The sequence below is a fragment of the Desmodus rotundus genome, chromosome 10 (genome assembly GCF_022682495.2).
Source record: "Desmodus rotundus isolate HL8 chromosome 10, HLdesRot8A.1, whole genome shotgun sequence".
Taxonomy (NCBI): domain Eukaryota; kingdom Metazoa; phylum Chordata; class Mammalia; order Chiroptera; family Phyllostomidae; genus Desmodus; species Desmodus rotundus.
The window spans coordinates 27,678,647-27,704,039 of NC_071396.1; the positions used below are offsets into that span (position 1 = coordinate 27,678,647).

The following is a 25,393-nucleotide window of genomic DNA, read 5'->3' on the forward strand; positions in this document are numbered from 1 at the left end:
TAACGTGTCCTGTGGCCAAGAGTCGGGAGAAGGGTGCATGTTACAGAAGCTCCGGCCAATAGCGGCAAGGGTTTGCACATTTTTTTTAAATGACTCGTTCTGATTACCTTCCAAGCTGGCTTACAGTCCCTCGTTGCTGCCTGCGTCTTCCAACCCTTGCATTTTCGGGTGATGACTCTGGTCCAGCCCTTCCCCGCCCTTCGCGTCTCAGCCAGGTTGATGACAGAAATAGAAAGATAAAGATGTTATTAGGTGGGCCCTCGGTGGCTCCTTCTGGGCCTCGGCAGCCTTCGGTCTGAGGCTTTGTTTTTGCGGAAAATGATTTGCAGCCGCGGAGTCGCGACGTTCTGTTTTGGAAGATGGGACTTCGCCCCCAGAGTGTAATCGAAGCTCAGGTTTCTGTCCAGTGGTGATGCAACGTGGAGGCCGATGTTTCCACTGACCACAGATAGGGTCTGATGGGGGAGGTTCGTGTGCGAACACACAAGACCTTCCTGGCTAGTGCAGGCCCAGAGACTGGCAGTGACCAGACTGGTCGTGGGGTTGACGAACTGTGTCCCGGGCCAGGGGCAGGCCCAGGGACCAATGGGCTGGCTTGCCCACATGGGGACAGGAGAGATTCCCAGCTGGCCCTTCAGGTTTTCAGGCCCACCCAACGGGGTCTAGTGGAATAATGGCTGTTAGGAAGGGGTAGAAAGTTTGAGTTTAGACAATGCTTTAAAAGCCGGTGCTTTATTATTTCCGAGGCATGATGAGCACTTCCACTTCCATGCCATCTCGAAGTCAGCACGTCCCACGTGCGATGCGACACCTCTGACCCCGCCTCTGCCCGCTGTGACCTCAGCAGCAGCCCCCCTCCCCCCACACTTGTCCCACCACCTGTCAACTTCCCCTGACCCAAGCTCCCACCCTCCCTCACAGGCTTGCTGCAGGCATCCTTGCCCCCCAAATCGACTCTCTCCACCCTCCTCAGGGACATTGTGCAATACGAGTGTAAAGTGTCACTGTCCCTTGGGGTGTCCTACCCTGCCTTCCCTCCTTGGTCTGGCTCCCCTGTGGCTCCTCTTTGGGTGACGTCTACTCCTTCCCCTGCACCAGCCTTGCCCAGACCACCTTCCCCACTGTCTCCATTCCCCGCCCGCTCCCGGCTGGGCTCCTCTGGCCCTGCCACTGGGCAGCTGGCTTGGAGTCCTTGACTTCACACGCTCCTTCTAGCGGTTGTACATTTCTATTCTGGACGTGTGCAGTTATTAGCACCTGCCTCTCCCTGGACTCCAGGAGCAGCGGGGCCCTGTCTGAGCTCGCCTCGCTGCTCCTGTCCCCGCCCAGCGCTGGTGTGTGGGAGTGACAAGGGCAGAGGGCATCAAGGACGCGGCACCGTGTTTGGCACCCATTCCGAGCAGACCACAACCGCAGGAGACGCCGTCTCAAAGGGTGTCGTGGTCACCTAAGGCATTTAAAACCTCAGCCCTGGTTAAGGCTGTAATTTAAAGGTATATTCGTCTCCCAGGCTGCCATAGCGAACGACCACAAGCTAGGTGGCTTTGAACGGCAGAGACGCATTGACCATTCTGCCATCTGGACGTCTGTGCTCAAGGATAAGAAGACACCGGCCCCTCTGAGGGCTCTGGGGAGGGTCCTTCCCTGCCTCCTGTGGCTTCTGGTGGTCCTGGGCATTCCTTGGCTTGTGGCTGCATCCCTCCAATCCCTGTTTCCCTGTCCACAAGGCGAGTTTCTCCTCCAGCGTCTCACATCTCCATCTGCCTTTCTTTTGTGAGGACACTCTCATTGGCCTAAAGCCACACTCAGATGGTCCGGGGTGATCTCATCTCAAGATGCTTCATCGAGCCCCAGCTGGTGTGGCTCAGTGGGTTGGGCGGCGTCCTTTAAAGTGAAAGGTCGCTGGTTCGATTCCTGGTCAGGGCACATGCCTGGGTTGTGCGTTCGGTCCCCAGTTGGGGCACATGTGAGAGGCAACCAATCAATGTTTCTCTCTATTTCTCCCTCCCTTCCCTGCTCTCTAAGAACAAATAAAATCTCTTTTAAAATTGCCAAGTCGTTAAAAAAAAAAAGTCTTTATTTGCCTGTCACGGGGAGCAGGCTGCCCCTGAGCCCCGGACAGAGGGGGAGCCCCAAACTGTGCTGTGGACCCCACACCATCACTCCCCTCAGAACTGTGTATTTATATTGAGTTTCGCCCAGAGCCCAGCTATGAGGGGGCTCCGGGAGGCCCACACTCCTTCATCCATCCCCCTTGGGAATGGTTTTGTGACTTCTGGCAACATGCTTTCCCACATCACCTAACTGATTTGGGGGAGTCACCCACTCGGGCTTTGAAGAGGAGAGTTCCCCACCTTCTCTGAACGGGGAGTGTTGCCTGGTGGGCACAGCAGTCAGAAGGCTTGGGTGTTAGGAAGACAGGAGGTGAGTCGCCCAGGCAGGACAGACGGAAACGCGCCCAGGAGTGACGCTTTGTTAGCAATAGACGTACCACTGTGCTCTATAAACAGCGTGTTTAGCAGATGCAGGAATATTGTCCTAGGTATTTCACACCAAGCAAAAGCTTTCTAGTTCAGACAGCAACATACGGGGAACTCGCAAAACACCATCAGAGGGTGTGAGGAGCAAAATATCTCATTGAATAGTTTTATTTCCCACAGATGTATCTATCGATGAATGGTGATTATAGATGAACTAGGACTTGGGACTGAGGCTTGTTCTAGGTCTGAATCTGAAATTGTTTTTGAGCTCTTTGTGGTGTGTCTGAGGAACTTGACCAGCTGGTGGTGTTTTCTAGACACGTGGGTGGCAGGATGGGCGGCCATAATTCTTTCTAAGCCTTCTGTCCTGTCGAAGACCAAAGGTGCTGTCGAGGTCAGTCCCCACCCGGGGCCAGGTCTGGGGCTGTCTGTCCTCCCTCCGGACAATGTGGGGAAGGCGAGGCTGAGAGGGCTGAGCTGCCGCTTGCCCCTTCAGCCCTTGCTCTGCCTTTATTTTCAGCACATGTTGCCTCAGGTGGCCCCCGCAGCGCCTGGGATGGCCGTGCGGCATGGTCTGGGGTCACCAGCTTTGGGCGGCCTCCAGGTCCCGCTGGCCCTCACTGCACCCGCTCTGGAGGCTCCCATCCCCACTCTCCCTTCACCTGCCCCAGGACATGGGAATTGTTCGCCCACCTCTCACCTTTTCAAAGTGGAAAAATATTCTTCCCAGCTTGAGCTTCTCTTACGCACACACTCACCATTAATACAGCCGTGTACCAGGCACCGATACATTACACCGAGCATGTAATGTATGCCGGTTGCTGTACCAGTGCCCCCTTCAATAGCACACGGTGACCCATTATACGGGTGGACAGACTGAGGCCAACCAGGGTGAGGGGTGAGCTGCTCGAGGCACAGCTGATCGGTGTGAAGCTGGGTGTCAAATCCAGGCAGCTTGGCCCCTGGATTCCCACCCTTAAATATACCTTATTCTGCCCCTCAAACGTTTTCCCGTGGTTGTGAAGGCAGATCATTCTGATTTAAAGAAGTGGGTAAAACCCTGCAGGTAATTTTTACATTTTCAAATTTGCAATAATGTCACCACCAAGGAATTGCCGCTGTTAGTATTTTGATGTTTGCTTTTTTAGAATGTTCTCTATGCATGTTTCGGTATCCTGTTTCCAGTGGCTGCTAAAAATCCCAATATGTGGATTACCAAAATTGACTTATTCGTGCCCGCCCTGGAAAACATCTTGCTTCTGACTTCTGATATCCATTTGACCAGTTTCTCTCCTCTCTTATCATTCCTTTTCATGCTGGGGACTGGGGTCAGCAGACAGTGGGCCATGTCATGAGGTCTTTTTTTCTCTTTTGGAGTGGCATTATTTCACAGTCCAGAGTGGCAAATTGTCCCTGCCACACACACAGACAGGTTCTCATCTCTCCACTGTGGTGGCTTTGAAGTGAAAATGTCCCCTGGGAACTTCCTGTCACAGACATAGAATAGGACACAGACATTCATGAGAGGACCACCACCTAAAATCAGGAGAGCGCTTTTAGCATAGGTTGGCGGGGGTGGGGGGAGGGCTGCGGGGCCAGGCGGAAAAGATGAAGGGATTAAGAAAAACAAACAAAGAAACTCCTCTTTACAGACGACAGCATTGTGAGGACGGTGATGACCAGGGAGGGTAACGGGGGAACGCACGGTGACGGAAGGAGACTGGACTTGGGGCGGCGAAACCACAGTACAACATACATTTGGCGTGTTACAGAGTGGTACACCTGACGCCGATACAGTTTTATGAACCAGTGTCACGCCTAATCCATTCAATGAAAAATAAATAAATTAAATAAAGTACACTAAAATAAACTGTAACTGCATTTCTCCCTGACAGGTCAAATGGCTCCAACAGCAAGAAGTTAAACGCAGGGTGAAGAGACAGGCGCGAAGGGACCCCCACGCCCTGGATTTCATCGACCCGCTTTGGTCCAACATGTGGTACATGGTGAGTGGGGCGTGGCCTGTCTGGCCCCAGGCCCTTGGCTGCAGGGCATGTTTCTGGGGCAGGTTCATCCCCGCCCCCCCCACACCCCCAGGCAGACTCCAAACTGACTCTCGCACTGCATTCCACCTTGGGTCTAAACCGCCCCTTTCACGCTGGGCGGAACCAGCTTTCCTGTGAATTGTTTTACTTCTGTGCAAGTCCCCGGGGGGGGCCCCACTGAGCCGGGAAGCCTTCACTGATGAAGGCCATGGGGCTCCTTCAGGGGTGACGATGAGCCCCCCCCGTCCGAGGCCCCTGAAGAGGGATGATGTCCTAGGAAAATGGTAGATTGGCAGGTGCAGAACAAGCATGGCGAGAGGAGCCCCCACACACACTGCTGGTACTCTCTGGAACTGGGGGAGAAGGGGTGGCTCTCAGGCATGAGCAAGCACTCCCTGCCCCCCTGCTGGAGAGCAGCGGAGTGCCTCTGCTGGGCCGCAGCTGGTGTCTATTCTGGGGCAAGAACGTCCTTGTGTCTCCGCCTCCAGCACTGCGGGCACAAGAGTAGTCGCTGCCGATCAGAGATGAACGTGCAGGCGGCGTGGAGGCGAGGCTACACGGGGAAGAACGTGGTGGTCACCATCCTGGATGACGGCATAGAGAGGAATCACCCCGACCTGGTCGACAATTACGTAAGTCCCCTGTTGGAAGTGACGTGCTGGTTGAGTAAGCACAGCCGACCCTTCAGCAGCGCAGGTTGGGACGGTGCGGGTCCCCTTAGACACGGCTTTTTGTTTTGTTTTTCCGGAAGTACTGTAATTGGGTTTTCTTTATGATTTTCTGAAGAACTTGCTTTTCTCTAGCTTACTTTCTTGTAAGAATACAGTATGTAGTATGCTTATCTACAAGATGGGTGTTCATCGGCCGTTTATGGAATCGGGAAGGCTTCTGGTCAGCAGTAGACTGTTAGTGGTTAAGTTCTGGGGGAGTCGGAAGTTATGCATGGAGGGGAGGGAGGAAGGATGGCTTGAGCAAAAATGAACCAAAAAAGAAAGAGGAGGAACTCGTGAACACGGACAACAGTGTGGTGATTGCGGGGGGCGTGGGGAGTGGAGGGTGTTAGGTCGGAGTCGCTCAAGCAACTGGATGGACGCCTCGAGCTAAGGACAGCAGGGTTTATTAGCGGGGGTAAGAGGGAAAGCGGGGCCAACCGAGGGAGGTTGGGACTCGCTCATTGTTCTTAGATCAGGGCTTTTAAGCCCAAAATCCTGCAGTTGGGTGTCAGAACCTGAATAGCTAGAGCTGGTTGCTGGGTGAAAGCTGGATCCTGTTATGCCGGATACACCGACCCCAGACCCTAATCTTCTCGGGTGGGATCTGCAGACAGCTTCCCACGGGGCCATTTGATTCTTGCCTGGTGATTTTCACTCCTCCTAGGCCTGCCCAGATCTAAAGAGGGAGGTGGAGAAGGGCTTGGGGGGGATTAATGGTGATGGATGGAGACTAAACAAATACATAAAGAAAATAAAACACATTTAAAAAGTGAAGTTAAACACGGAGTTTCGACCGCATGGGGGCCAGTGACTCTAGCCCCCACATTGTTTAAGAATCAACTGTATAATGAGTTTCCCCCCTTATTAAAATAGGCAGTATGGAAATCTGGGCCGGGGGTGGGCAGGCGGAGGTTGTGAAATAAATAAACGTCCACGTGTCGCCCTGCACCAGGGAGAGTTTTGCCAGGGGATGTGGCCACGTGTTTGAGGAATCACACATACTTGTAGGACTGGATTCTAAGAAGCTCCGAAGCACATCCAACCAGGGTTAAAACAGGGGCTCTGGACCCTGAACCCAGCCGGGTGCCTGTGCGGGTTCTGAGGCTTAGCAGCTTGGGGGCCGGAGGCAGGTTGCCTCGCTCCTCTGTCTGTTGGTGCCACCGCCTGTCCCTGAGGTCACTCACGGGGCTGCTGCAGTCTCCTGGGGTCATTGCGAGGGTTAAACGGGTTCTTGCGCATTAAGAGGAGAGCCTGGCACGTGGTGAATGTGATAGGTGCTTTCCATAGGAAAGCTGGGTGCCAACGACGGCTCGTGCGAGCGTGTCTCATCCGTTTGTTCGATAGACAGCGAGGCAGCCCTTCAAAACACCGGTTTCGCAGGCTCTGCCAACAGCACCAGACAGCTTTGGTCAGATGTTTTCAGTGGAAGATACAAAGTTACAGGAAGTCTCTGATTACCAGTGTGTATACCCCAAAACATACACGTTAGGGATGCCAGACGCAGGAAACTCTGGCTCCTGTTGCCGCGTGGATGAGCCTGGGAGACTGTGCTGAGTGAAACAGGCCAGTCACAAAGCACAGCTCTGTCTGACCCTACGGGTCGGAGGCTCCAGAGGCGTCACGGTCGTGGAGACGGGACCGAGGACGGGGGTGGCCAGGGGCTGGGGGAAGGGAGTTAGTGCTCGACAGGCGTGGAGTGTCCGTTCCGTGCGCTGCAGACAGCGCTGCGGAAGGACGGTGGGGGCGGCCGCATGGCACTGCAGCATGCACAGGGGTAGGATGGCCAGTGTCTCTCTGTGGGTATTTTACCACAGTGAAGACATATGTAAGACACAATATACAGATGATGCATCAGGGACTTGTACCCCTGAAACCTGTATCATTTGATTGATCAGTGTCAGCCCCGTCCATTCGATAAACTAGTAAAAAGGAAAAAAGAAGAAAACGTATGGAAGGCAATGGGCGCAGTGACGGAGGAGCGAGTGGGTGCTTCTCTCGGTTTCCCGATAGAGGTGAAGTGGTCACCGAGACCAGGTCTGCGGTGTCTGTGCCTCCTTGCTCACTACCTTTCATCCCTTAGGACCCCTACGCAAGTTACGACGTCAACGGCAATGACCATGACCCTTCTCCACGATACGACGCCAGCAACGAAAACAAGTATGTCCCAGCGGCCCCCCTTTCCTGGCTTCCCCGTGCCCCCTCCCTGCAGAACCCCCCTCGGACATGGGCTGGCCCGTGTCTGGGCCTCACCCAGGGGCCAGACGCCAGACGCCAGCCCGGCACAGCCCCCAGCCTCTGTGACCTTGGCCTCTTCCTCTGGAGTGCCGCTCACTTCTGCTGCGCAGCTACATGTAGGTGTTTGGTCCACGCTGCCCCTGTTTCCCACCGGGTCAGAGTGCTTTAAGAGAAAAACCCTTGCCTCCAATGTTCTCCGTGAGCAGCTGAGCCAAACATCTGTTTGGCCGGTTGGAGTGCATGGGTCATGTGACCTGATAAGGGCGGCAGAAGGGGCCTGAGTGACGTCGGAGAAATCGGGGTTCGAATCGCAGACCTGCGATCCCTGGCTGTGTGGCTTGGGGTGAGCTGGGTCCCTTTGTGGAGTCTCTGGGTGCCAGAGACTCCCCCGTGGACAGAGTGCTCCTGATCTCCCAAGGGCTGGGGGTGGGGACAGTGAGGTGACAGGTCAAGACCACACTGCTGGTGGTCAGTCCCTGCGGGCTGTCATGGTCACTTTGCAGGTGCAGACAGTGAGGTCAAGAGAGATTAGGGGTCCTGCATGCTGCCCCCCCGCAGCCCTGGGGGTGGAGTCCAGGTTTTTGAACCCGGTCCTGGGACCTGATTTGCTGTGTCCTCTCTGTTAGCATGCCCCACACCCTGAGCGCTTAGCATTCTTCCAAAAACATTTAGAGGCCAAGAATACAAAGCCCTTTCTTTCTCCCCCGCTGTTGACAAGACGTTAGCCAAGGTGTGTCCTGTCAACGTACGTAGTATTTCAGTTTTCAGTGGATTCGATTCTGAGGTTCAGATAGCGGCGCCCACACGGCGCTGCGCAGGGAGGCTCAGCCAGCCGATGTGGTCCACACCGCAGGCTGCAGAGCTCCGCGACCCGCAGAGGCCTGGCCCGGGGCTGCCGTCCCTGCCTCACGTCCCAAGGTGCCCTTCCTGCTGAGCAGGGAGCATGCCTGGGGTGCAGGGCGCTTTGTGTCCCAGCCACACGGCAACAGGGCAGTGACAAATGATGTAGCAACCACGCGGTGACCCTTGAAGGGCAGGATTAATCCTGGGTGAGACGCCGAGCTCCGTGACTCCGTGACCAGCCCTGGCCGTGCCTGCGAGGCCCAGAGGAGGACGGATGAGTCCCTGCCAGGGGCTTGACACGCAGGCCAGGGCTATTTTTAAAGGTGGTTTTTAGGTTTCCATCAATGAGTGAAATCCCCTGGGGCTGCTTCTCAAAGAGGTGCTGTTTAAACCCGCGGGTGTGTTGGCCTCCGCTGGAGGAGTTGACCCGCCGCGGCTCACTGGAAAACGGGGTCGTTCCTGTGGAAAGCAATTTGTTTTTCTGGTAATTTCTTCATAGTCCCTCTGCCGCTGTTGGGCGTTTGATTTAGGAGTGTTTTTCTTCAGCTCCTGCTTAAATGGGGTGCAGGCGGCAGGAGGGCTGTCCGAGGGGAGCAGGGGCGAGGAAGCGGCACCCGGCATGACACAGGAGAGCTTTTGTTCTTTCTTCCATCCTGTCTGCGAGGCAGGTGTTGTCAGTCAGGGGGATGCAGAATTTGGGAGGAGAGGGGCACTGGCACTGGGGGCAGGAGCCCCCTGTCCCGACGTGGGGTGTTAGGAAGCGATGACCTGAGCAAGCACTCACCATTTTCTTTTCTTTTTTTTTTTTTAAAGAGTTTATTTATTTAGTTTCGGAAAGAGGGGAAGGGAGGGAGGAAGGGAGAGAGACATCAATCGGTTGCCTCCCTGCCTGTGCCCCAAGCAGCGACCAAATGTGTAGCCTAGGCATGTGCTGTGACCAGGAACCGAACCGGTGACATTTCCCTTTACAAAATGATGCTCAACCCACACCACCAGTCAGGGCGCGCACACCATTTTCAAGGTGGCAGGAAGGCCTTGCCGGCTTGCAGGTGTGGAAGGCTTAGGGCTGCCCCGGGCTGTGTAAGTCCTGGCGGGATGCTCCCTCCCGGAGTCGTGGGGACAGGAGGGGCAGGAAACAGGCTGTTGTGTTATTCCTGGGCGTAGGGATAACGGAGGCTTGGCGCAGGAGACCGGAGCAACACGCCGAATTCACTAGAACGGCTGGGCGGAGCCCTCACTTCCTTTTCCCCTGGGTTTCAGGCACGGTACACGCTGCGCAGGGGAAGTCGCCGCCTCAGCCAACAACTCCTGCTGCATCGTGGGCATAGCATACAACGCGAAGATAGGAGGTAAGGCCCGGGGCGGGCGCAGCCTGGAAGTTCCAGGGCCTGGGGGTGGGGGTGGGGGGGATGGGGGGGGCGTCCATTTCTGCGCATTCCAGGCGCTGCACCCTCGTGGGCCCTGGCCGGCCGTGTCAGACCCTGGGGTTCGAAGCCTTCTGCCCCTGAGCCACACAACCAGGTGGCCCCCCACCCACAGCAATGGGGCCCGATGGCAGAGGGCTTGCTCACGGTTTTGCCCGAGAAGCCAGCACGGTCCCATGAGAAAGACACCCTCTGTTAAACTTGTGGCCCTGCTAGTCTGGCCGCTGAGTCACCTCTGTCCACCAGACCACTTCTAAAAGGCCTCGCCGGCTCCCTCCTCCTCACGGTCCTGCCGTGGATCGGCCGCTCTCCCCACAGAGTTTACAGACTAAGGCCTTTCCCAGGCCCCGACTCCCGCTCAGGCCTGCCGGCCCCCTTGTCCTGCCCCTGCCCCTGCTCCTGCCCCTCCACGGTAGTCCCAGGAATTCTGTCACCACGTCTACCACACACTCCAGGGCTTGTCAAATTCTCATGACACCTGGAGCCTCTCCCTGCCTCCCCATTTGGCTCAGTGCACCCAGGACTGTGGCCAGCTGCGCCCCCATCCCCTGCTGTGCTCCATGGAAGCGCTGCCCGATTCTAGTTGCACCTGCCCCTTCACCCCATGTCTCAGTCCCCATCCCCCCGTTCACAGGAGGGGTTCCTTCCAGGCCCCTGACCCCAGCAGTCTCTGGCTCTGTTGTTCAGCTTCTCTGTTTGTGAGTGAAGCTTCCCTTGCTCAGATGGGGCTTCACAGCACAGAGCCCCACGTCTCCCTGTCCCCTACCCCCTGCGCCTGGCGGTGTGACAGCTCGTGCTGGCAGCTGTCACCAAGTGCCCTGCTGAGCTGGTTAGGTGCACATGGCTGATCTGGGAACTGAGCAGGTGTGGGCTGGGGGCGTGAACAGTCAGTCCCCAGTGGGCCCACCTGACCTTGGGCCACCACCATGCTCCCCTAGGACTGTCTCTCAGCTGGAAATTGCTCATGCTCACTCCAGTGGCCATGCCGGGGGGGCCACCTGCCCAGGGCATGGCCTTGGCTGCTGCTTTGCCCTTGTGGGCTGGCAGTAGCCCCTCCGCTGGACTAGGAGCAGTGCAACGTGGGGAGGCGGGGCCAGGGGCTCCCTGGACCACCCACTCCTTGGAGAACTTGAGTTCTGAAAAGCGAATCCCCAGCTTGGACTTAAATAGAATGCTGCCTGCCCTTTCCCTTGGAAATCTCTGAAGTGCCTGGGATTTGTCATTCTATGGCAGCATGAACCACTTGGGGTGTGTCTGTCCTACAAAGCAAATCAGGAGAGCCTGTCACCCGGCCTTGCTGTTTCATTAAAGTTCTTTTCCGTGGAGACATTCTCGCTGGGGCTTCCTATGAATGAAGATGTCCGAGAAGTCTCCCTGTGAGCTGTAGGGCCAGGCTGACCTGGGGACCCCTCTCATTCCCACCACCCGCTGGCTGTGTGTCCTTGGACAACCAATGTAACCTCTCTGAGCCTAGGGTCCTTCCCCCATTGGGGAAGGATGGCAATGACACAGCTGCCTCCCCAGATCGGTTGTGACGACAAAGTCATTCATCGTTTGCGAAAGCATTAACTAACGCAGGGCCAAGTCCACAGGGAGCTCTGTCCCTGCTGCTGAAACTCTCAGGGGCAAATTACAAATGACGTTGGTCTGAGGGAGAAGTAGACCCCCACGTTGGGGTTTTCTGAGCCTTGCTCCCCAAAGTCCCTGGCCAGGCAGCAGTGACATCACCTGGGAGCTGTTAGAAAGGCAGGCTCCGCAGACCCACTGAGTCAGAATCTGCTTTATCACAAGATTCCCCAGGGGGTGTGGCAGCCGATGGCAGTCTGACAGTGCCGGTGTAGAAAGCTCTGTGGTCGCAGACCGTGAGGGTGGGTCACGGGAGTCACCAAGCCGCAGAGCCACCTGAGGAGGTGCGTCGTAAACATGGCGTGTTCTCGCCGCGTGTTCTCACCGCATGTGCTCCATGCTCATGCGGGGTTGTCCACCCAGGTTTCCCAGGTCCCTGGAATAGGAACCTTTTTTAAATTGATGCATTACATATGTTGGAGCGTGAACTGCATGCGCCGTACTGTGCTGGCCACCGAGGGGGCGAATGAAGGGATGACAGGCACCATTTGGGACCGCTGGGAGCTCAGCATGTCCTGGAATGGTGCCGACATAAGACCGTAGAGGACCAAGTGCTGAAGTGACAGAGGCAGACGGGGAGTGGCAGGCAGGCAGGACAGGCCCACGGCGAGGGCACTCAATGTTAACACAGGAGGGCACAGCTGGGAATGGAGGAGGAGCTGGACAATCAGTAGCAGGCTGCCACAAAGGGACAGGGACTGTGGGGTGGGGCTGGCCATGGAGAGGCAAGTGTGTAGGTTGAGGCTGGCTTAACCCTGGAAACCGGTGACAGCCACGTCCCCAAAGCTGCCGTGTCCCCGCTTCTTCCCCTCCACAGGGGGAGTCGCCACTCTGAGCCCCCTGCCCAGGGCAGGGCGACCTTCAGGGTAACACAGCACACAGTGGAGAATTTCTCTGAGGAATTCCTGGAGCTGACCGGGAGCCAACGCTTGTTATATTTATTTTTAAATAGTTGCTTGGGAGATTGAAGTGCATGCCCTCACTCACCCAGTCTATCTGGGGAATAGGGACATGCGTAACGTATGAACCTAAAACAGAGTATTCGAGTCCATCCTCACGCTCATCCTTTCAGCTGTTGGGTTTACAGGGTTACTTTCAAGTTGTAAACCCACAATGCATTGCTCTCCTTGCTTTAAACAGTGGACTTTTTCAATGGAGAGAAATGTTCTTGCCTGCACAGTTCCCATTCCCAGGGCTCTTGGGTACTTTCCAGCTTCAATTTCCATCTGCTTTCAATTTTTCCTCGGTTTGAACATCTCTTTTAGTGTTTCTTGAAGTGTAGGTATGCTGGGGAGAAAGGATCTCAGCTTGTATATCAACGTGTCTATTTTATCTTTGTTTTGAGAGAAATTTCGCTGGACAAGGAATTTGAGTGTGGCATGTGTTTCTTTCAGCACCCTAAAAATGTTTTCCACTGTCTCCGGGCATCCATTGTTTCCGCTGATGAGTTAGATGTCCTTCTTATTTGTTCCCCTTTGTATCATGTGACTGTCCCTCTGCTTGCTCTTACAACGTGTTTTTAAAATCTGTCCTTTGGTTGACATTCTTCATACTTATCCAGCTCGAGATTTGCTGTGCTTCCTACTGTGTTGTTCTTTTTTGTTTCTCTAAATCAAATTTGGAAACATTTGTGTCAATATCTCTTCAAATATCTTTTTTTGTCTCTTTGGGCACCAATTATAGCTGTTAGCTATTGAGGCTGTGTTTATTTTTTTAAATCCTTTTTTTCTCTTTGTGATTTGTATTGCACTACCTTTGGACCACTGGTCCTTTATTATTTTGTTGTATCCAATCTGTTCATTTTATCCACTGATTTTTTAAAACTTTCAGATGCTGTGATTTTTTTTTTTTTGTCCTATGATTTCAGTTTGGTTCTTTTCTACCGTTTCCAAGTCTTTCCTGAGATTCCCTTTCTCTTCACTCAAAATATCTATTTTCATTTTAGACTCTCTAACATATTTATGAGTTACGTTAAAATATTTTGCGGTAATTCCAATATCTATGTCATTTGCAGGTATGGTTCTATTTCTTTTTCTTTTTACGGTGGGTCACAGATTCTTTTTTCTTTGCATATGTCTAGTGATTTTTGATTACACACTAGCCATTGTTATGCTTCATTGTGGAGACTCTGGATTCTGCTATCTGTGAGTACTAGCAAGTTTTGTTCTAGCAATCGGTTCAAGTTTGAAGTTTCGGGGGCTTGACTATTCATTCTTAATGACCTCTTTCTGGCTTGTCCTTTGCCTTCAGGAAAATCCTTCAGTGCGAGCATATATAGTCTTTATTCTTAGACCGTCATCCTACTGGCATTTCAATGGAAAGAATGAAATGTTTACCCAGATCTCTGACTCCGAATTGACTGAAATAGCTGCTCAGGTCACTCAGCCTGCAGTGATTCTTTTCCTCCTGGACTTCTTAGAGTCTTGCCCAAACTTGTTTAGTTCACAGGTCAACCAAGTGTCTGGGGGAGTGTCTGTGTCCTCTTCTATGGCTCTCTCCCTCCTGGGATTTCTCTCAATTTCCAGCTGCACTGCCAGTCCTAAACTCCGCCCCGTGCATCCCCAGGAGGAAAAGACTGCACGTTCCTACCTGAGTTCTAGCCTCTCAGTACCAGGCGACACGGGGAGTTCCCTCAGAGGAAAGCCAAAGATTCTCGGATCCTACCCAGCGTGGTTCCCTTCTTCTAAGCACTGAACGCCCTGCCTGCTTCTGCCTGCTTCTGGTTGCTTCCCAATGATCTTACAAAGGTGTGTTTTTTAAAAGCTTTTTAGAATCAACATTTTGTCCAGAGTTCATAATTACTATCTTTAGAAGAGTTAGCGTGATAGAAGCTATTCTGCCGATATCAGGGCTAAAACTTGTGGCTTATATTCCTTTGCCAAATCGTTGGTGTACTAGTCATCTGTCCCTGCGGGACTGTTATTCCAAAACACAGCTGCTGAAAACAAGAAGCATCTGTCCTCTGGCCCCGATGGTGGCTCAGCTGAGGGGTTCTGGCTCAGGGTCAATGATGAGGCAGCCGTCAAGCTGTTGGGTATGACTGTCATCTGACATAGCTTGAGTGGGGCAGAGAATCAGCTTCCAAGATGGGTCACCTGTTTGGCTGTTGGCAGGAGGCCTTGATTCCTCACCATGGGAACCAGTACACAGGGTGCTTAGGGGGTCCCCCTAACACGGTAGCTAATTTCCCTCATTACAGGCAATTTAAGAGTGAGAACAGGAGCACACAGCAATGTTTTAATGGCCTAGTTTGAGAAGTCACACACCATCACCTCGATCAGACTCCATTGTCTCAGAAACAGATTATGCAACACACGCTGAAGGGAGAGAGAAATTAGGCTGCACCTTTTGAATGGAAGGGTTTCTGAGAAGTTGTGGAAGTGTTTAAAATCCACCGCCGATGGGCTGTGAAAAATCTGACTGCCTATTTATGCAAAGGGAGTAATCATTTTCTACAAACCTTTCTTTGTACAATTGCACATTTCGTATGTTCCATCACATAAAGTAATGAAATCAGATGGAAGAAGTACTGGTTCGGTACTAGTTACCAAATGAGAGGTTTAAGGGGCCTGTAAAATAGATGTAATGGTTTTATCGAAGTTCAAAAGGGTACAAGGAAGAACGTAGAGTCACCTAGGTCCCGGTGAAAACAGGACTGACCAGTTCTGACTGTCTGTTAGATGATAGGGCTGATTTGAGGCCTCTGTGTCTTCACAAAACATTATGCCACAGGGGTGTCCAACCTGAGGCCCGCAGGCCGCCTGCAGCCCAGGATGGCCGTGAAGGCGGCCCAACACAAAATCGTAAATTTACTTAAAACATGGTGAGATTTTTTTTGTGATTACATGTTCCAATGTATTCAATGTGGGGCCCAAGACAACGCTTCTTCTTCTGGTGTGGCCCAGAGACGCCACAGGTTGGCCACCCTGCACCCTGCCGTTACCCCCATTTTGCAGATGAGGGCCAGAGAGGTGAAGTAACTTGCCCAGGATCAAACCAGACTGACTGCAGGCCCCATCTCTTGACCTTTACTCTTGTGGAAACCTTTAAGCCATATACACGGATGGATGGATGGATGGATGGATCGATGGATGTTATTATATTAACATTTGATCATACTCAACTTGTTTTTAGTAAAAACACACTGTTTAATTCTAGGAAAACTTAAAAGAGACTAACTCCAACTGAATAATTGCTGAACTTCAGATGTAATTTCATGTTTCATTTTATTTATGTGTTTAACGTTTCACTTTTGAATCAATTTGCTTGATTTATGTGACTCCAACAGAAGAGGCATCAATTGAAAGGGATGCATTGCTGAGTTTCACATAAACATTTCATTATGATGAGGTATTTTTTTTCAAAAATTCTTTTAAGATTGTTTTCAAAATAAAAGACCTGGGCTTATAAAAGCTGAGAGGAGGCCAGGGTGACTGTTTTGTTCGGTTCTGTTTTGAATACATTTCCCATGTTAGGTAATTAGCACCTCAGTGTCCTGTGTCCTCTTCATGCCCGCACCTCAGTTCCAGCTTCCCTGTCTGTCTGCTCGTTGTCACCTCGTCGGGACTCAGGACTGGCCGTGGGCTACAGCGACTCTCAGAGTCATTCCATTTCGGCTCTCCATCACTGCAGCACAGTCTTTTCATCCCTGGACCGTTTATTTTGACTCGCCCCTCCACTCGCTGGATTACATCCCTCAGTAACTTTTTCTAGGAAGGCTAGCGGGTCCTGTATTTCCTGAGTTCTTTGCGAAAGTCCAAAGGCTGCCTTTACACCTGAAGTACACCTGTGTCATATGTTATAGCCTTACAGAACCGGGTAAGCCTTGCCCCTCTGCCCTCTGGATTCAGTGCTGCTCGGAAAAGTCTGAGGCCAGCCCGATTTCGGTCCCGTATAGGTGACGTGACTTTTTGGCTTGAATAGAATCCTCCCTTTATTTTTCAAGTCCAGTAGCTTTGCTGGGCCACCTCTGGGGGAGGCTACTTTTGGAACTGGTGTTGTTAGGATTCAGTATACTTGAAATCTCTTTTTTAAAATTTCAGGCAAATTTTTTTCTGTTATGATTTTGAATTAGTTATGATTCCATATGTCCCATTCTATTCTTCATGGATACCACTGAGAAATATATTAGATTTCTATTTCATGATTTCTAGAACTCTTTCTAATCCTGTTTAACTTTGGGTTTTTTTTTTTCTTCCATTTTATTTTTCCTCAATTCTTCTCAAGCCTGCCCTCAACATCTCTGACAGCTTCACCAATGTGGCTTTTATTCCTAAAATTGTTTGATTTTTTCCCCCTGAGGAAGAACACACCTTGTGTCTCTCTTTACTGAACACCTGTACCTTTTCTGAGCTCTTGCTTCAGAGAAAAGTCCTATTTTCATTAACTTTGGGTTTTACGGAGAAACATTTGCTTGTACTTCTCACCATTTTCTTGTCCTTATTATGCCCCTTTCCCCCTTACTTCCTGCAGCATCATTGGATAGGGTATCATGCTTGTCACTCTCTGGTTAGGATCAGCGACTGGCCCGAGAGGAGGCGGGAACTTGCTCTCTAAGATGCTGAGCATCTCAGCGTCTCAGTAAGATGCTGAGATCCACGGGGTGGAGGAGCGGGCGAGTGAGCTGGGCCTCAGGCACCGTGAACTTGGTGCATGGGCCTGGGTTTTTCTTTTCTGCCAGCTCACTAGCTCTAAGAGATCCCCGCCCCCCCCAACCTGGTGAATTGGCATTCATTCCTTCTACGCTGACCACGTGGGACGGGGCGGAGGTGACTGCCCCTCACTTTGCCTCTTCCAATGAACACTGCCACAAAAAAACCTCCTGTTCTTAGAAAGACAGTGTGTCTGCATAATTCCTGGTGAGAACTCCCTGTTTCTAAAGTAATGGACACTTAGGCAGCTTTTCTTTTCTTTTTTTGGTTGCTGTAAAAGCAGCGGAGCGCGGCAAAGAAATAAACTCTCCAAACACATACCCAGCCCCGTGGCCCTGGGGTGCACGACCTGCTTTGTGGGGAAATTATTGCAGAAACACAGGTCACCTCGTTATTTTCAGAGAGGACAGTGGGGTACACCTATGTGTTTAAATGCAAGTCCTGTTCATTTTAGGGAACTTTTATTTTTTTTTGTAAGTTTTAGAGCTGTCCATTGATGATTTATGCCCCTTTTCTAGATAGTTCAATAAAAATCTGTTTAAAATTGTTTATGATGACAGCCGTGTGAACCATTCTTTATGCCTCCTGGGTTTAGGGTCTTGCTTAGAAGAACCCAGGATAATAAATCCATTCTCTCTTATTTCCTCTGAAAACTCAGTTTTAGAAGCATAGTCCATCTTAAAACTTTTATGGTTTTGTCTTTTGTGTTTAGCTATTTAATCCACGCGGAATTTATTGCTGTGAATGGTGGGAAGGAGAGATCCAGGTTTATTTTCCTCCCAGTGGCTGGTGATTTCCACATGCCACCTTATCACATCCTAATCCCCCTATGTGTACTGGATCCTCAGTCACGTCTCATTAGTCCGTTGTTCTGCAGCCCTAAGCAATAAGTCACTTTTAAATATGACCGTTGAAGAGGATTTTTTTTTTTGGTTTGGATAAGAGATAGGGCAAATTTGCTCTTATGGTTCTTTTTCAAAGATTTCTTGGCTCTTCTTGCACATTTTCTCTTTCAGATGAACTTAAGAATCTGCTTGTCAAGTTCCGTAAAAATTCCCGTTGGGATTTTGATGGGGATTGCATGGAAATTGTAGATTAATTGGGGCGAACTGACACCTTTACAATGTTGACCTTCTCACCCAGGAACATGGTATGTTTTATGTCTTCAGGTCTGCTCTGACATCATTTTCAAAAGTTTTATTACTGTCTTCATGCCGATCTTATACGTCTCTTCTTAGGTTTATACCTAGCTTGATTTTTTTAAACATTAGATTTCTGATTGATTGTTATTGACGTGGGTGTGGGAAAACAACTGATTTTTGTGTGTTGGTGATTTTTGGTGTTGTTTTTGTTTTGTATGGAGACACCTGAATGAACTGTGTAGCTGCTATTATTTTTTTTACCTCCTGCCTTTTCTAGACAGGTGTAAATGAAAGCTGTCCATAAATGCAATGGTGGGGTTTATCTCTTTAATTTTAATAACTGCATTTTCTTTTTCACGGCTGTTTCAATACTGCGGGACTCTTGATGAGTATGAAATAGTGGTGATGAATTGGCTTTGTTATTTTTTTCTGTCTTCTACCAAATGTTTCTGTACCATTGACAGATGTCTTCTGTAGGTTTCCTACGTTACCCTTTATTAAGTTAAGGGCATTTTTATATTCCTAGATTGCTAAGAGGTTTGATGCTGACTTGTATTACGCGTTTTTAAAAACATCTATGGAGGTAAGGATGTTATTTTTCAATTTTACTATTGAATCTGTTCCATGTAGTACATCACAGGAAGAGGTTTCCTAGCACTTGAAACTGTATCCTTCTTGGAATGCATTCTGTTTGATTAAGAGTTTTGTTCTTTTAATACGTTCCTGCATTCAGTTGTTAATAGTTGATGTATGGTTGTGCATCTTTTTATAATAAGCTAGATTGAGCTACAGTTGCTGGGTTTTCTGCTGTCTGGGTTCCGTTTGGGTATCGGAATGATGCTGGTTTTTAGCCTGAGGCAGGAAACCGTCTGTCTTTTACTGGGCTCTGAAACAGTTTATCTGCTGTGGACATGGCCTGTTTTTAAAAGTATCGGTGGAGCTGATTAATCAAGCTTACTAGACATGCTGACCCTTTAAAAGGTTCAATCTTTCCAGGTTTTGTATTTCTCCCAGAGTGAATTTTGGTAGTTTAATTTCCCCATAAGATACTCCATTTGTCCAGATTTTCAAATACGTGACATAGAAATTTAACATCACTAGTTAAAAATATCTATCTTCCGTATTTAGACCTATAATTGTTCCTAATCTCATTTGTGGTATCTTTTCTTTTGACCTTGATCAGACTAATGAAAAATTGGCTATTTCCTACAAAATCACTTTTTTAAAAGAACTATATTTATATTGTTTTTTATTGTTCTTTTATTTTCTAATTCACGCATTTCTACTTTTTTTTAATTAATTCCTTCGGCTTTGAAATTTTCATTATTGTTGTTCTTTTCTAGCCCCTTGAATAGAATGCTGAGTTCCTTGCTTTCTGCCTTTGATGTTCTCTCATAAGCAAATAAATGTTTTATAAATTTCCCTCTCATTATTCCTCTCTGGCTAAATTATAGTGTCCTTGTTACTCACTTCTGGAAAATTATTTTCAGCCTTGATTTTTCTCTTTATAAGGAATTTAAAATTTGTTCCAACTGCATAGATTTTTTTTTTGGCATTCCTTTTGTTGCTCATTTTTAACTTACTGCATCAGAACCAGAGACTGTGTCTGTGTAATATCTGTCTTTTCAGAGTTGGTGAGAATTTCTTGGTGGTCCAACTCATGTTCAATTTTTGTAATTATTCCAATGGGTGTGTGAAGAGTATTTTGGTTCTGCACTTACTTAGGACAAAAATTGACATAAATTCGATCAGAGGCTACAGCTTGGGGCACGCAGGCCACATACGTGATCTGTATGACCCACACCAGTGTTATTTTTAATAAAACTTTAGCAAACATTTATGAAGGAAGAGATTTTATATAAAAGTATAGATTTGGAGTTTCTCTTGAAACCTTTTTGTTAATAAGCAGCATTCCATGGTAGGGACTTGCCACCGTTGATTTTAACCATCCACCACCCATCGAAGGGCGTCCGGGTTGTTTCCATTAGGGGACTCTTACAAATAGAGCGCCTACCAGCATGCTTGAATAGGTTTTGATGGAAATGTAAGTCCTCATTTCTTTGGGATAAATGTCCAGGAGTATAATGTCTGGGTTGTATAATCATCACGTTTATTTTTTAAGAAACTGGCAAATTGTTTTTCAGAGCAGCTTTATAGTCTCATTAGCAATGTCTGGGTGATCCATTTTCTTTGCATACTTGCCAGCATTTGGTATTATCACTGTTTTTTGTTTTTTGGGTTTTTTGTTTTTCTTTTTGTTTGGTTTGGGGTTGTTTTTTTTTTTTTTTTTTTTAGCTATTTGATAGGTATGTAGTGGTAGCCCATTAATTGGCAATTCCCGAAGGCCAGTGATGTTTGACATCTGCTCATGGGCATATTTGCCTTCTCTCTACCCTCTTCAGTGAACTGCCTTGTCATGCCTTTTGCTTACTCTCTAAACGAGGTGTTTGATTTTTAACTGCTGAGTGTTGAGAGTTCTTTATATATTCTAGCTGCTCATCCTTTGATGATTATCTTGCTTGTGAATATTTTCTCCCACTCTGTAGCTGGTCTTTTCATCCTCTTTAACAGGGCATTTGGCAGAGTTAAAAGAGTTGATTTTTAATGAAATCCAATTTATCAGCTTTTCCTTTTCACGGATCATGTTTTTTGCTTGTTTGTTTCAATCTAAGAATTTTTGCCTTGTCTTAGATTCTAAAGATATTCTATTTTTTTTCTAAAAGTTTTAGAGTTTTGTTTTCCATTTTGAGAGATCCACTTTGAGTTAATTTGTTGATCTGAGAGAGAGACAGAGAAACATCGATGTGAGAGAGAAACATCCATTGGTTGCCTCCCATACACGCCCCGATGGGGGACTGAACCTGCACACTAGGTATGTGCCCTGACCGGGAATCGAACTCACAACCTTTTGGTGCACGGGATGACTTTCAGACCAACTGAGCCACCTGGCCAGGGCAAATATTAAAATTTTGGCTTCAATTGTCAACCATAATTCAGAAAATCCAAGAGGAGAAGGAAAGCCTCTTGCAACTATAGGTGGGTGTCTGGCCAGCTTTGGACAGAGCATAGCCATTATTTCTTCTAGTCCTTTTCGAGTCCTCTCTTCTTTCCCCTCTCCTTCTGGGACTCAGTGACATGATCTTTCATCAGCGTTCCACAAGCCTCTGAGACCCATTTCCTTTCTATTGAGATGTTGCTGCCGTTGGTTTAGGGGTTTTTTGTAGTCTCTTTTCTCTCTGGTGTTGAGATCGGGCAGTTTCTGCTGTTCTATCTCCCGGCACACTCTTCCTTTCCTCTGTGCCCTGCATCCTGTTGTTGAGCCCTCTTGCTGGCCTGTTGCCTGGATTGTTCCTCTGCAGTCACAGAGCTTTGGTGCTAGGATATGGCAGTGACAGATGGGGACAGTGGCCACCGAGCCTGTGAGCAGGAACGGAAGCAAAAAGGAGGTGAACATGTATTCTCTTCCTTGACCAAACTCATACTCCTTCCAAACGTAATTTGCCCTTGCTTCTCTCTCTCGGCCTCTGATCATGGGAATGGCATGGGAAGGTAGAGAGAAAGGATAGCGGTCATCACTCCTAGCCCTGTCTTCTCCCTTAACTTTTCTTTTCTTACTCTGTTAACCGTTTTTTTAAATCCTCACCTGAGGACATGCATAGTGACTTTAGAAAGAGAGGAAGGAAAACCCTAGCTGGTGTGGCTCAGTGGATGGAGCACCAGTCTGTGAACCAAAGGGTCACTGGTTCAATTCCCAGTCAGGGCACAGGCCTCGGTTGTGAATCAGGTCCCCAGTAGGGGGTGTGCAAGAGGCAACCACACATTGATGTTTCTCTCCCTCTCTTTCTCCTTCTCTTCTCCTCTGTCTAAAAGTAAATAAATAAAATCTTTAAATGGAAGAGAGAGAGAAAGGGAGAGAAACATCGATATAAGACATCAATCAGCAGCCCCCTTGCACACCCCTTGCCTTGGGGACCGAACCTGCAACCCAGGCATGTGCCCTGACTGGGAATTGAACCCACAACCTTTTGGTTTATGGGATGAGGCTCCGAAAAACTGAGCCATACTAGCCAGGGCTGTTAGCCTTTTTTTTTTTTTCTTTTAATGCAATGCCCTGCGATGCTTCTTCCCTCTTACCCATCTGCTTCTGGTTGGCACTGGTGGGGGAACAGCTGTCTGGCTTGGCTGCATCCCCTGAGCCGTCAGTTCACCACTGTCACTATCATCGGGCTCACCAGGACACCTCTGGAAGTGTTTGGGCCGCTGTCACACTGCAGGGCGCAGGTGTGAGCCTGGCTGCCGCCTGTGGTCCTGCTGGCTTCCTGCCCCTGCCCGCATCCAGTGAGGCAGGCTCTCCAGGGAGCCAGGTGTCCATGCGGCCTGAACAGAACATGCTGTGTCTGGACAGCCCACCGCCCATGGGGCAGGCGAGTGGGACCCTCTCCCCTCTAGCTTCAGAAGGTGCCTAGTTTTGGACAACTTCCTCAGCCGTGCAGGTGCTTAGCAAGATTCAGACATATTCCTATGGCAGGACAAGTGTCACCTAGCTTCTTTGAGTGACACATCCCGCAGCCGCTGGGAGCAGGCGGCAGAGCAGCAGGGCCCCTGGAGGCTTCCACGACCTGCCCTCCTGGGGCCTGGCAGGCGCTTTGAGACAGGAAATCTCCCTCGCTCAGGCCGCACAAAGTCCGTACATCTTTGCAGCCTGTTCTTTCATCTGTTTCTGGGAAGAAAATGTGGGACACCGTCAGGAAACTGTCTCTGCAGGATTTTGCTCCACGTTTTGACGGGGGCACTGAATCACGTTTCTCATCAACATGAAGATGTTAAGCACATCACAGCGAAATTCATCCGGGCCCGCAGATGAGCTCATTATGTTAATTCAGAGTCACAGGCTGCAGTCTCATTCGTGTTTCCGTTCGGCAGCCGAGGCCTGTGAGTGTTTTCAGAGGACAGGTGAAGACACAGGCTCATCTTCCCAGACCTCGAGTGCATTTGCGGCTGCAGTGGGAGTTCAAGTGCTCTGGGAGGTTTGCGGGGATTGAGTGAATGTGGGCATCTACAGAATTAGGGGCCTGGCACTCTCAGGGAACTGGGGTTCCCCTCTCACCCCCACATTCTCTTCAAAGGCCCCCACCTGCTGGGTCTGAGCTTCCCTGGGTTCAGCAGGAGCCCCGGGGAAGAGGAGATGGACAAGCCTCAGCCACAGCGCCTTCAGTCTCCTGGTGGCCATGCCCTCCCCAGGTCTCTGGCCACAGCCACCCCCAGAGGACATGTGGCACTGGCTCTCGTGTGCCACAGGGCTGCACGGCCATGGCTTCTGAGATTGTCCTCTCAGACACTGAATGGGGAGCGGCCTTGCTCCCGATCCGATGGGCAGAGAGCACATTCAAGTTCACGTAACATGCTCTCGGGTGGCCTTTGTTGGTGTCAGGGCTGTTGTCTTCCTTTCCTGGTGGTGTGGTCATTCTTTCCACCACCCTCCCGTCTCCTTCAGGGGCCAGCTCAGGCATGGGCTCGCCCCGCCCACTCTGTCACAAGGGCACGTCCTCTCAGGGTCCCTGCTGTCCCCTCGTGCGGGGTGTACATAGGGGTGCCCCATTGGGCTCAGAAGCTGGCTGTTCTTGCCGCTGCCCCACGCTGCCCGCTGTCACTGACCCCTGGGTGACTCACCATTGTTCCCCGGCCCCTGTTGCCTGGTGGGGCAGACCGTGAACACCAGTCTGGACGTCAAAACTCCAGATCCTTCTTCCCGAGGCTCTTTCAGTCTACCATTGTGTGCCAAATCGGCAGCACCTGCTCAGGAAGGAGTGTCCTGGCTGAAAATACACTTTCCGTTATTACTTATTTAGGTCTGGCGAGGCCAACCAAACAGGACATGATGGCATGGAACGGAGTTTCTGACAGGGTTCCCAAGGAGGGGCCACGCTGCACCATGGGGGGCCACACAGGGCAGCCCCAGGGGCAGCCGGGGGCAGAGGGAGCGAGAGAACCAGTGGACTGAAGCCTTCGTGTGGTTTCCGTAGGAAGGAACTGGCAGGGCCGGTTGGGCAGGTTTGGGTTGGCCATTCAGAGTATTCTCAGGGCTCGGGCTGTAGGGGCTGCCCCTCACTGTCTCGTGCCTGGCCCTGGGGTGGCGGTCACAGAGTTGGTGGTCCTGGGTATGAGACCCCCTGAAGGAGTTGCTTGGGATGTGGGCTTGGGATTGGTTGGTCTGTACATGAAGGAAGCAAACATGGTGTAGTGGCTGGTGATCTCTAGGACTTGGCCAACTCGGGGATGTGGGATGTCTGCCCACCCCCCCAACCAAGAGCGAGCCAGGCCCCAAGATATCAAAGCATCAGAAAACAGAAAGTAAAAGACATGGTCAGTGCGAGACCCTCCCTGGCAGGGGCCTCATCCCATGGACCCAGAGTCCACGGCAGGACATGTCCAGGAGCTCACGGGCCACCCCTGGCCCCGGCCACACCTCCACGCTGCAGGGACATGGATCCGCTCCAGCAGGAGGCCAGGAGAAGCTCAGCATGACCCTGAGTCCTGCGTGTGACAAAGGTGACTGAGGCGTGCCCTGGCATCTTGCAGACCACCCACCGCTGCCTGGCATGCGCAGGCCGAGCTTCTCATGCGCGGGCATTGTCAGAGATCCGGAAGCCCTGCCACTGTCTTCCCCAGTAATGAGGAACCTGTTAGGTCTGGTAGCATTTCTCAGTGACCGTCGAGCCTCTCTTGGCCCCGAGTGGCTGCTGGTAGAGCAGAGTAAACTATATGGTTTTAGTGGGGAAAACCAGACGAAAACACAACAGTCCAGTCCTCTGTGGATTTACTGCAGTAAACTCAGGATTAATGAGCAAAATGTGTTGGGAAGGCCTATCTGTCACACTCAGGAAGCTACAAGCTAATTTCACTTGCCACTGTTCATTGCTCTCGCATTGCCCTTCATTTGCTGATGGCAAAATACATTACTTCTCAATAAGCAAAAGTGGGCCCTGCTGGGCACCTCCCCTGCCTGCCTCCCTCCAGACGCCAGCGACCCGGCCACTAGCTGACTTCCTGTATCGGGATGGGTGTGCTTGCACACACATGTGGACATGCGAGTGTGTGAGTGCATGCATGGGCTCATGTGTGCTCCTAACCACGTGCATGTGCATTCGGGTGTGCACGTGAACATGCATGTGTGCCCACATGGACTCCTAATTGTCCGTGCACACGTGCATGTGTTCTCACGTGCATGAGTGGA

The 25,393-nt window shown here is 50.5% G+C and overlaps 1 protein-coding gene across 4 annotated transcripts in view; it reads left to right on the top strand.

The window, feature by feature from the left end:
* PCSK6 (proprotein convertase subtilisin/kexin type 6) overlaps nucleotides 1–25,393 on the top strand; it is a 131,631-nt gene that overhangs the window by 41,862 nt on the left and 64,376 nt on the right. For all 4 annotated transcript variants that reach the window (XM_053912684.2, XM_053912685.2, XM_053912682.2 and 1 more), the window contains exons 3-6: nucleotides 4,376–4,486; nucleotides 5,014–5,157; nucleotides 7,319–7,395; nucleotides 9,577–9,665. In XM_053912684.2, coding sequence (XP_053768659.1) covers nucleotides 4,376–4,486; nucleotides 5,014–5,157; nucleotides 7,319–7,395; nucleotides 9,577–9,665 — 421 coding nt within the window. The remainder of the gene's footprint in view (nucleotides 1–4,375; nucleotides 4,487–5,013; nucleotides 5,158–7,318; nucleotides 7,396–9,576; nucleotides 9,666–25,393) is intronic.